The 11,661-nt window shown below is 44.0% G+C and overlaps 1 protein-coding gene across 1 annotated transcript; it reads left to right on the top strand.

The window, feature by feature from the left end:
• Positions 1–291: 291 nt before the first annotated feature.
• On the top strand, positions 292–8,735 carry EMC8 (ER membrane protein complex subunit 8). Its single transcript, XM_078856803.1, has 7 exons — positions 292–434; positions 1,206–1,352; positions 2,477–2,680; positions 2,781–2,857; positions 3,818–3,887; positions 4,482–4,576; positions 5,068–8,735. Exons 2-7 carry the CDS (start codon positions 1,275–1,277, stop codon positions 5,219–5,221), a joined length of 678 nt encoding a protein of 225 aa, XP_078712929.1. The 5' UTR covers positions 292–434; positions 1,206–1,274; the 3' UTR covers positions 5,222–8,735.
• Positions 8,736–11,661: the final 2,926 nt, after the last annotated feature.

Raw genomic sequence — 11,661 nt, 5'->3', positions numbered from 1 at the left:
GGGGTTGGAGGGGGGGGTCGGTGGGGGGAGGGGGTTGGAGGGGGGGGTCGGTGGGGGGAGGGGGGGGTCGGTGGGGGGAGGGGGTGGGGGGAGGGGGTTGGAGGGGGGGGTCGGTGGGGGGAGGGGGGGGTCGGTGGGGGGAGGGGGGGGTCGGTGGGGGGAGGGGGGGGTCGGTGGGGGGAGGGGGGGGTCGGTGGGGGGAGGGGGGGGGTCGGTGGGGGGAGGGGGGGGTCGGTGGGGGGAGGGGGGGGTCGGTGGGGGGAGGGGGGGGTTGGCGCTCCCCCACCCAACATGGCCGCCGCGTGCACCTCGCGTGCGCCGTGGGAGTCGGGGCCGCCGCGCGAGCTGCACGCGGAGCTGTGGAGGAGGCCGCGGGTCGACGCCTTCGCCCCGGTGCTGCTTGGAGGAAGAGGAGGCGGAGGGGCTGAGGGAGGGTGAGAGAGACACGGCGCGTGTGTGAGGGGGTGATACTGTGAACGTGCGACAGCGTGAGGGAGTGCGACTGGCTGCGAGGGTGACTCCGTGAGACTGCGAGAGCAATGAGATTGTGCGGGGTGAGACGGCGTGAGGGTGGTAGAGTGTCCCGTGGGCGAGGTGGTGTGTAGTCAACATCGCCACTGGGGAGACAAAGGCGGTCGGGCGTGGTGCTGGCCACCGACCCCCTCGTGTACTGTCCCGGCCTTTATAGGTGCTCGCTAACAGCACTTGCCCCATCAGTCTGTGAAGGCTACACGGGGGATCTTTGTCTTTGTTACCAGCGATCTCGCTTCACTACGAAGCCGGTAACCAAAGTTCGATTCCCCGCTCACGGCCAACGCGAAGTGACAATTTATCTGAACCGGTCCTGGGTCTCCCCAAGGTCTACTCAGCCTGGTTTGCACATTAACCAATCCCCCCTCGTGTGCCGTAGAAGGTTAGCGACACAGCATCGAGTTGAGAGGGTGATTGAATGAGGGTGCATGAGTGAGCGGGTTTGGTCTATTAAACGCTATACTGGAGTTAAGCTCTAAGGTTAAGCTGACTATCTTTGTTTTTTTTTTACATTCGAGTGTATATATGTGTTGGGGAGAATGTTTGTGCATGTGTTTACACACAGTATGCAAGTGTGTGTACTTGTCACTGCATGGATGTGTGTGGTGTATGTGCATAATTATATTGACTTGTCTTTATTGACCTGATATGACTTTGTATTGCTCATTCTCCAGGCAAGACAGAACGGACATTTCACTAAAACTCAACTTTTTTAATGTTAAGTTAATTACGCAAAAGGGAAAATGCAGAACAACATTGGTGAAGCGGAGGTTGAGATTTCTGTGCAAGCTTACAGCAAAATGATCCTTCATGCCGCCAAGGTGAATAATCTCCACACTTTTCACTCTGGCCAACATTTTCTGAAGTTTTTCTACAGGCAGATGCTATGCCGATTAATCATGTTCATATTTTACTACTACTTACAGGTTTTTTCAAGTATTTTCATGATAAGCATATTCTGACAGGCCACGTGATGTAATTTGTCAAACATTCCAGTGTATAGCATAAATATGACTACCAATATTTACCTCTTAACTCCAGGTCTCTCATCTCAAGGTTTATTTATTTCACTCATCTCATTAAACTCCATCTCTGGTCTACAGTTCCCTCACCTCTATCTCTTTCTTCTCATTAATGTTTCTATTTATTCCTCAGCAAGCCATATCTATTGCTGAGCTATTGCTTGGCGGGCCACTTCAAAAGCCTTCGTATGCCAGATATGGCCACCTTTAGAATATCCAGTACTACTCTTGTCACATGCAAATAGTTTTCTAACACTAAATTATGTCTGACGTATTATGCTTGCACTGTTAGTGCATTGTAGTGCCCATTTCCAAGATGCTTTTAAAGTTATTTAAAAGAGAGGAAAACGTTACGATGGTTTAGAATAGTCTCGCTGTGTGGTTCCAAATGCACAGCGTGTGAGCTGGAAACGCTGTGAACCACGGGTGGTGAATCAATACTTTAACAAGTGGTGTTTTACATACCATTGCCTCATGTGCTCTGCAGGCCTTAATAGGCACTTGCAAACAGCTCCTGCGCATACCCAAAGCCAGTAACAATGCATCGATTCATATATTACAATTAGTTATTACACTTAAGATGCAGACATGAAATAATGCAATAATTTTAATTTACGCATGCTATGCGAATACTACATTTAGACTAACGGAGCAAACGAGACTACACTCGAGAGAAAGTATTATATGTACAAACTAAACTAAAATGTATTATAGTAATAGGTTTTTACCCTTTCAACTGGTACAAAAACTGACACCTTTATACAAGGCATCATGTTTGCAATAACCACAACACAAGCAGTCAAAATGCAAACAAAAAGAAACAACTCTGATGATGATAATGATATGCACTGTCCTTGAAGTTGATTGGTCCACACCCAAGACTCTTGAATCAAATTGAGTGGCATGTATCTGTGTGGTCACAGTACCCGTCGCGCGCCATCAGTGGGCTGCTGCTGGCTGAGCAGAATCCAGGTCGGGGGAGCTGTCGGCGGGGGAGTGAAGCCGGAGGAGGCGATGGTGGTGGAGGTGGCCTGGCCGGGAGTCGACGCGTAGTGCTCACGGACTGCGTGCCGCTGTTTCACCTGGCGCTGCCTCTCGCTCCCATGCTTGAGGTGGCCTTTGCCCAGGTGAGGGCCCTGTTTTTCCATCGGCAATAGAAATGGTGGTGTTGAAGACCTCACTTGGGGATGTTGCTGATGTTGATTTTTTTTTTATTTTGGTTCACAGTTGGACATGTGGGCCAAAGAGAAAGATCTTGTAATTGCTGGGTACTACCAAGCTAATGAGAGCTACTCCGACGTCAGGTAAGAACCCCCCAGCTCAGCTCTGAGGTTGATATTCTATACAAAAGATAGGGTCGCGGTGTTGCAGTGGTTTGCTTATTGTGCTTGGAACCCAACTGAGTTTTGATTCCCAGCCATCGCTAACATCAGTGGTCATTGACATCTGAACTCATCCTGGATAGCTCTGGGTCACCTTTTCACCAAGCCGCACTCACCCCCATGACCGAAGTTTGTAAAAAACCACTACGATCCAGCAGCGAGAGGCAGCTCTGGTTCAGCAGTGGATGAACAAAAGGGTTGTACGTGTACGTTATGCATTAGTGCTGCACTGTATTTGAAGGTGTCACCAATTTATAAATCTACTAGCTTTACTACCCGGCTTCGCCCGGGACTTGGATTTTTGTCTTGGATTAATACACGGCCTACGCGGAGGGTGGGGGGGGGGGTGCGTGACGTCAGCAGGCACACCGCGTAATGCTGCCGCATGCGAGTGACATCACAGATGGGACGTCACCGCTCACTTGCCGTTTGCATTGTGTACATTCTAGAAGCTATCCACAAGCCAAATTCCAAGTTTGTTGCATGTCGGCAAGTATGCTAAACATTTCGAACAGACACATTCACAAATTTCCCTTTTATATGTATAGATATGCAGGTGAAAACACAATCACTATCACCCAAGCCTCACTTGCGAGTACTGGTGTATTGATCTCTCAATACGTCGGTCAGAATCTTTCCTTAGTTTGCGATACATGCATCGAATAGCATGTGTAATATTTTTTGTTCTTCGTATCATATATGCTGTGTCTAATGGGTTTGTCACTCCTGCGGCCACAAGATGCATTACCATTCATCACAATGTTAACAGATGGACTGAGTTTTAAATTGAATTGGGATCCTGAATCGCAGTAATTCATGGAATCTAATAATATCCATCTGTGTGTCTATATGTGTTCTTCTCCCTGTCTGCCTCTATATCAGCCCTAACCAGGTCGCATACAAAATCTCTGACCTCATATCAGAGAATTATAGTGATGCCGTTTTAATCATGGTGAGAGGATTTTTTCATTTACACACAGGCTCATACTCTCACGTACATTCACAGTAGTCTACCATTTCGCTTTATGTCAATGAGCATCTCTTAACGTCAGGATGATGTGACCAGCAGCATATACAGGGCCATCTTTGTTTCTGCAATGTATATGTTAACCCACCACAGCAGATACTGTGTTTTGGCTGAGTCAACCTAAGAGAGGCGCAGGCTATTTTAATCTCATTAACAACATCATTTAATAAAGCTAAAACGTCAACGAGATGGCAAAGATGATACAAATGAGAGTAAAAGGTTATTGAATTGAATGATGACCCAAAATCATGAATATTAATAAAAATAATTTGGGAATCGAATTAAAGTCCTAAAATAACTTGGGAATTGAACATGCCTAGTATGCACGTAATTGTGATATTTTGCACAATTGTGCAAGCCATTGCCTGCTTCAGTGTTTAATAAATCGGTATAGGCACAATACAGTATATTCGTACAGTGCATGAGTATGTATGCTTACTCTTTGGTTCTTTCGGTATGCTTGTGATATTGTATGAGTTAAAAGTTGATAGACGTCATGACCAATATCTTTGTGTGCAGATTGAAAATCGTCGAATGAGCCGCGACTGTGCCAAGTCGGCACTGCACGTGTACCACAACTCGGGTGGACAGTGGCATAACAAGCAGCCAGGCCTGTGCGTGACAACTCTCTGCTCGACAACACTGCCCATATTCCACTTCTGCATCTCATTCACCTCACCTCAGACATCTCATAGTCCCAGCTTCTACTTCATACGATCCACATCCCACAATCCACATCATACAACCCACATGCCACCACCCACATTGCACATCATATGACCCATGTCCCACATTCCACATCTCACGTTATATCTATCAACTTCCACCTCACACATCTCACAATCCCAGCTCTCGCCTCATACATACCACCTCCTACCCCCCATGATTCACATCTCATCTATATTTACAAAAAATGGATCGTCAGCATTATTACACTTGTTGTACTGTTGCCTATTGGCAGCAAAGCATAATATTGTTTTTATGATTATTCTCTTTTCACTCCATGTCCCCTACTTCCTGTATCACCTTTGTCCCCTACGTTAATTTGTACTCAATGTGTCTCATCTCTCTGTGCTCCCCCCATCACCATGCTCTTCATACGCAGCGTGTGTCTGGAGCCCGATTGCCTGGCTGTGGCGTCGGGGCTGCTGATACAAAGAGCGCACGTGCAGCTCATGGATTTTGACAACCACCTGGACAACCCAACCCTCGACTGGGCCAACCCAGTGCTCAACCGCCTCATCCTCGACTCTTGCTGACCAGAGCTAACCTGACTTGTCCATAAACCTTTGCTTCCTCTAATCCAATTAATCAACCCACACCTGACCCACACTGGACAGTTGTTGGTCTGGTCTGACTTGACCTTCAACAACCTGAACTCTTCATGAACTGATCTGACCTCACTCACAACCACCTCTTCCTACATTCCCGCTGACTGTACAAGATGCAACCTGTAGGCATCGTATCAATTTTTCCCCATCACGATCGTGGTCTTGATGCCGTTAAAGACTCCGTTCTTCTTTTCAAAACATATGTTTTGCGGTAAATGTAGCACTTTGTATGGCTGCAGGAATTACACTAACCCATTACATACAACATCCACAAATTGTGAAACAATTGTTTGTTACACGCATGATTCGGTGCATGTAGCTAAAGAGTACGAATTGATTTTAATTGAGGAATTGAGACATTGTCACATGCTGAATGACTTGGCCCACATCAGGAAGGTACCAACCAACGCCTCTGGTCTGAAGTGTCCTGACATGATGACCCCTCCTCCCTGGTCCATGATGGATCCCAACCTGGCTTGATGACATGAACAATTGTGACTATAATATAGTTTTTTTTGGGGTTGAAACGCGTAAATCTAAATGTGTCATTAAACCCGCCACCACCCGACACAGCCAATTAGTAAGGTTTGTCACGGAAACAGAACATGCCAATTCGTTACTAGTACCGCACACCGATGTGTTGGGGAGAAAATGTTGCGGATTCGTGAATTTGTTCTCCAACACACCGGTTTGCTGTACTAGTAACGAATTGGCCACGTTCTGTTTACGTGACAAACCTTACTAATTGGCTGTGCCGGGTGGTAGCGGGTTAAACGACACATTTATATTTACGCAATCTAACCCAAAAAAACCTCTTATGGATGATATTGGTCGCGAAAGCCCTCCATGTTAAATTGTGACCATTTGCCATCTAACCTGGGTTGAACTGCCTGTCCAAAAGACTGAACAGTTCTAATCTCATTGACAGTGGTGACAATAAAGATGATTGTGATTGAGCATGTAATGTGTCGCTGCCTCTGGTAAATTGAAGAACTGCCACGATTTTGGTTATGATTCAATCAAAGAGTTGATTATTTTGTATTGATATGTTAATTCTGTATGTGCTCTTTTGTCTTTTTCATACAAATTTCTGCTATCTGACTCCAATGTTCTGTCTGTCTCAATATCGCTTCTCCCTTCCATTAGTCTAAATGTACATGCGCATACAATTGCGTAAAAATTGCAATAAGCGTAAATATTCGATGCACACATTTGATTCGGTCCTGGCATCATGAGCAACATAATCAGTTTTAATCAATGCATCTTGACGCGCCTAATTGTGGTTGTGATGGAGATCTTTACAAGGGGCCTCAGGCATCTAGGCAGATTATTCTGTCATTAATATCTTTAGATTGAAAGAATTGTTTTATAATTTAGTGCTAGCTTGGGTGATAATTTGATGTTTTCTTTGATTCCGTTAATGTATGTGTTTTATTTAAGCCAGTGAGAGTTCATTCACGTTTTTCATCTCAAAAAAGACTTGGATAATCGTTGTGGAGGGACATTTCCTGTATACTTTTATTCAGTTGCTTAGCTAATCGAATGTGCGGTTGGTGCAACTGCACCAGGGCCCGCAAGCTTTAGTGGCCCAGTTGCCAGGTGATGAAAAGGAGGAAAGATTGGGCAGTGTTCCCAGACCCGTTCATTCATTGTACAGGGCCAATGCCAACCGTGTTATGCCACTGTTTCTATTCATGTTAAGCTCAGATACATCATAGAGGTTTCAAAACTCTTCATCAAATTCCTGCAGGAGTGATTTGCCGCTTTCTTTTTGATGTTTTTTTGTGAGCATATACATTGTAGTGCCTGGAGAAATTTCACACGGAGAGAATACTCGCTGCAATCCATTTGTCATTTTCAATCGCCATCTCAGGATGATCCGTCAACCCCTCTTCGTATAAGTGGTGGTTCAGGGGTGTCTCTTGCTCCACACCATCTTTTCACCCGGCAACCTGGGGGAGGTTACTGTGGGGCTTTCATCCCGAAATAGAAAACTCAGAGATTAAACGATTCACTCCCGACCTCCAATCGGTGAGTCAATGAATGGTCATGATTTTGATCAAATCATCTTTTCCTTTTATTAACATTGTAGTGAATGGTAGCACTAGTGGATGTACCTCTAGTGGATACACCAGTGGCGTGAACCCATTGAACACACCAACCTAAGCACATTGGCTGAATTCAATGTATGCATTATTACACCTATCGTAGTATAGGAGCCAGTGGACTTAATCTGAATGTAATATATACTTATTCTGTACTTTTTACTGATAAAATCAAAAGTTCACAATGTAAAGAACTATACATAGTTCATGTAACAAAAGCAGATGAGAGTTGGATTAGTCAAGGGGTGAAACACCAAGGGTCGCACTTGACATGCCAAGAATACGAGTTTGATACCTGGCAGGAATAATGATGCATGGATTAATTGATTAAAATCGATTCTTATGCTTACGATGCATGCATAAAATTATGCATATGAGATCTCTTATTTTAACTTCTATGTTATTATTGGATCACAAACCCTGAAGCTGCTAACGGTTATGCATGCAACTGAATGTGAACTCATAAGAGATAATTTAATTGGATAACAACCACCGAATTATGAAAGGTGTTTGGAATCCTGAGGAAGGAATATCCATACATACCTAGCACCGAGTTACGATCCATTATTTTTTCCAATAAACCACTTTAAAAAAAAATTATTGTGAGTAAATTACTAACGAAAAGCACATTCTAATCAGATTAAAGTTATTTAACCTTCTCCTTGGCATGCAAAGTGTAGCTATCGAGTGTCCCACCCCTGGGATACAGTGTCAGCTTAGCCACAAACTTTTTTATTCAGAACACTAAGCAACACGTTGCAGTGCCATCTATACCCCCTGCCCTGAACCACGATCAGTCAGCCCCCACTCCCCTTCATTAAACCAGGGGTGTGGACCATACTACCTGCTCCACAACTTCATATCATGTGGCCAGCGGCTATGTGGCCTACCACTTCTAAATAGCCTTCAAATTATATTTATGTCACTGCAAGCATCTTAGCCTCATCGAGTACTAAAGGGGAATATTTTCGTTCTCGCAACAGTTTCTAATTAATGCACATTCATTCACTTCTAAGAAGTGTCTCTCGCAGTGACAGAAGTGTCTCTTGCAGTGACAAGGTGTGGTAATGCGTGGCCTGCCAAAGATAGATGAAATTCCTACATGGTCATTAAATGAAAGGTTCCCACCCCTACGTTAAATAGTGTCACTGCCAAAATCTAGTCACTGTGTTCCAGGTGAATCTGCCAACACACCTGACCAACAAGTCCTGTGTAGGGTAATACAATTTGTTATTTTCTATTCCATATAATTATTCTGCAAATGTTTGTAAAGGTTTATTGTTTGTGAATTGCTTCAATCAAATCTAGACTAATAAACTTGATCTATTTTGACTTGTCGGCTGCGTATGGTGTGGATGTCATCGCAGAAAGATGCACTTGGTTATGCCCTAAGGGGGGCAAAAATAGTAATAAAAAAAAGCGATGTTCATTATTTCCCTTCCTTGGTTTGATGAGCTGTTTGTTGACTTAATCGGGATTTGAACTGGGACCCTTATAGTGGGAGTGGAGTACTATTAACCTACCGGGTTTCAACCTTCCACGCCACCAATGGTCGATCATCAACCAAATCAGGACCGAGCATGGCCAATGCCGCCGCCTGATGCACAAACAACACATCAAAGACTGGGTAGCCTGCGGGTGCAGCCATGAATCCCAAACCATTGACCACATTGTAAACTTCAGCTGTCCTCACTCCTTTCAAGGAGGAATGGATGAGAACCGCTCTGCTTATAAACAAATAACTGAGAGGATAAATATAAAGTTACATCTTTAATCTGCTGTTGTTCATTCATACGAATGAAGAGCACAACCACAGCATCACCCAGTGGAATGCAGTGCAATTAATGTTTAGCTTTATAAAATAATGTATTTGGATGCAGGAGGTTGGCAGGAATGACGTTAGGGGGTGAGCAATAGGGCCCTGGGGATGTTTGTCTTTTAGAGACGTTAACTAAACAGGTTACTATTAATGGCAAGCATAAACCTCGTAATAAAAGGCAGAATCCCAATCTCTTACAAGACCGAACTCTCATCTGATAGAGAATCTCATTGAGGGAAACCGAGCTTCGCTCTACATTTCATGTCCAAATCATGAATACTGCATTGTGGAAGTCAACAGTGGTTGTGCTCTGAAAAATATTTTTTTTCCTCTGCTAAAAGGAATGTGTAATTTACTGATATTTTATTTACGCTAAATTGGTTATATAAACATTAATTAATTAACCTGGCCAACACACTTTATTCAAGGTACATTGCTGTGTGGAGACTCAGAGTTGAGTGGCGACCGACTCTTAATGCCTCATCCCCGATGTTATTGTGGAGGCGCTGCCACTCACAGTACCATCACCACTGCTCTCCGACTCTGAACCCCACTCGGTGGAGAGCTCTGAATATGGAACCTTTTGTTGCCAGTATCAAAACATAATAATTTGTTTTACCTTTCTGGCAACATCTTAACACTTTTTTTTATTGCCAGAAAGGGTAAAACCAATTCTTGTAACTCCATGATTGTAGGAGTGGATTCCTCAGATGCCAGGTTATATTAGCAGTTCCAGACCCCACTCCGACGAAATCTGCTTGCTCCCAGTAGCTGCACCCACAGCATTCCGAGCACTGCAAGTAAGCTGAAAGTGAACTAGGCTTCACTAGGGACGTGACATTATTTCTGGCTAGAGCCTCAGGGATTAACAACAAACTTGATTTGAAGCTTTCGTGACTGCAGGAATTACTCTTTGGTTCTTTCGGTAAAGTCACGTAGAAAGAAAATAAATAAAGTAATAGAGTACGACGTTTCGATTGCAACACAAGCAACCGTCATCAGGTAGAACTAAATTTGAGAGAGAAACAAAACACAGACACGGAGACACACAGACAGACACACAAGCAGAGAGAGAAACAACACAGACACAGAGAGAGACACAACATAGACACACAAAGTTCCTATGGGTGTCGGTCTGGCGCTCCGAGTCTCTGTTATTGCCAATTAACCAAAGTCTGCAACGTATGCAAACGCTCTCCAGTCACAATAAATATTGTTCATTCTGCACTCTCAAGTACTGGCAGCTGAGCAACATTTTTTGCCAGTGATTGAGCCCAGAAGCTGACAGTTGTGCACAACAAACGCCATCACGCAGTAAATAACACAGCGGCTGGTATGCTGTTATCAGCCAATGGATCATCATGCACCATCAGCTATTAATAATATAGTGTCGATTATACTCTCCGTTGTTGGTTACAATTTGCATTCATCAGTGATGTGCTGATGTTACCTTCTGTGTCAGGTATCTGGATGGAATGGCCAATGTGATCATGCCAGTTTGTCATGAAAAGCAGGCGCCCGAGGCCAAGATGTCAGATCTGCACATGATTTGCAGGCTAAGCTCAGTAAGCTGCATTTTTGAGGCAATGTACATCGTGCCAAACGACTACATTCCTAGCCACATACACGTGTGACCAAGTACGTGGCACTTGCTTGTTTTTTTATTTGTAAATTTGAAGTACGCAAAATGTTTATCCATAAAAAAGGTTTTTTTGGGGGTTAGATCGCATAATGAAGCTGGTTGTAATGGCCAGCGAAACGTTGTGCTCGAAATGTAAATGTGGGTTTACTCTCCAACACACCGGTGTGCTGAAGGAGTAACTAATTGGCATGTTTTGTTTACGTGAAAAACCTTACTAATTGGCTGTGTCGGGTGGTGGCGGTTTTAATGGCATTAATATTTACGCGATATAAACTAAAAAAAGTATTTACGTACACAAAATATAAAATACTACATGCAGTCATGAACAATATAGAATTCAACATCACAAAAAAATCCCCATGTTAATTCGTATACCAGCTGGACAGCGCGGTGTTAAAAGTGTTCAACTCACAACTCGAGATCTTTAAGTATTTTTTGCGATACTGGTTACAGAATAAAAACCTCGGTAAAAACCGGTTAACTGATAATTGGTTCTTTACCCTTCTATCTGGCAACAAAACTGACACCTTTTTACAAGGAGTCATGTTTGCATAGACCGCAATACCTGCAGTCATAAATACAAACAAAAGACATAACTCTGATAATGTGCACTGTCCTTGAAGTTGATTGGTCCACACCCGAGACAGCTTTCCTTAGAGCCTAGTCTCACATGGGTTGGACCAGAAGACGCCAAAAGGCGCACAACTCAAAGACAATGCACCATCAGAGTATGAGAGCTCGGGGCAAACATCTACACTATGGGGACCTCATTTGCCAGTAAAAATATGATAATTGGTTCTTT

This window comes from Lampetra fluviatilis, chromosome 5 (assembly GCF_964198595.1).
Source record: "Lampetra fluviatilis chromosome 5, kcLamFluv1.1, whole genome shotgun sequence".
In the NCBI taxonomy this organism is placed as follows: domain Eukaryota; kingdom Metazoa; phylum Chordata; class Hyperoartia; order Petromyzontiformes; family Petromyzontidae; genus Lampetra; species Lampetra fluviatilis.
This window is presented reverse-complemented; position numbering and strand designations above follow the sequence as displayed.

Excerpts from the sequence above, each read along its gene's own strand:
- EMC8 (XM_078856803.1), top strand. The coding sequence starts at position 1,275 with ATGCAGAACAACATTGGTGAAGCGGAGGTTGAGATTTCTGTGCAAGCT. Across the intron at positions 1,353-2,476 it reads TGATCCTTCATGCCGCCAAG|TACCCGTCGCGCGCCATCAG; the intron begins GTGAATAATCTC and ends GTGTGGTCACAG. Across the intron at positions 3,888-4,481 it reads GTGATGCCGTTTTAATCATG|ATTGAAAATCGTCGAATGAG; the intron begins GTGAGAGGATTT and ends CTTTGTGTGCAG.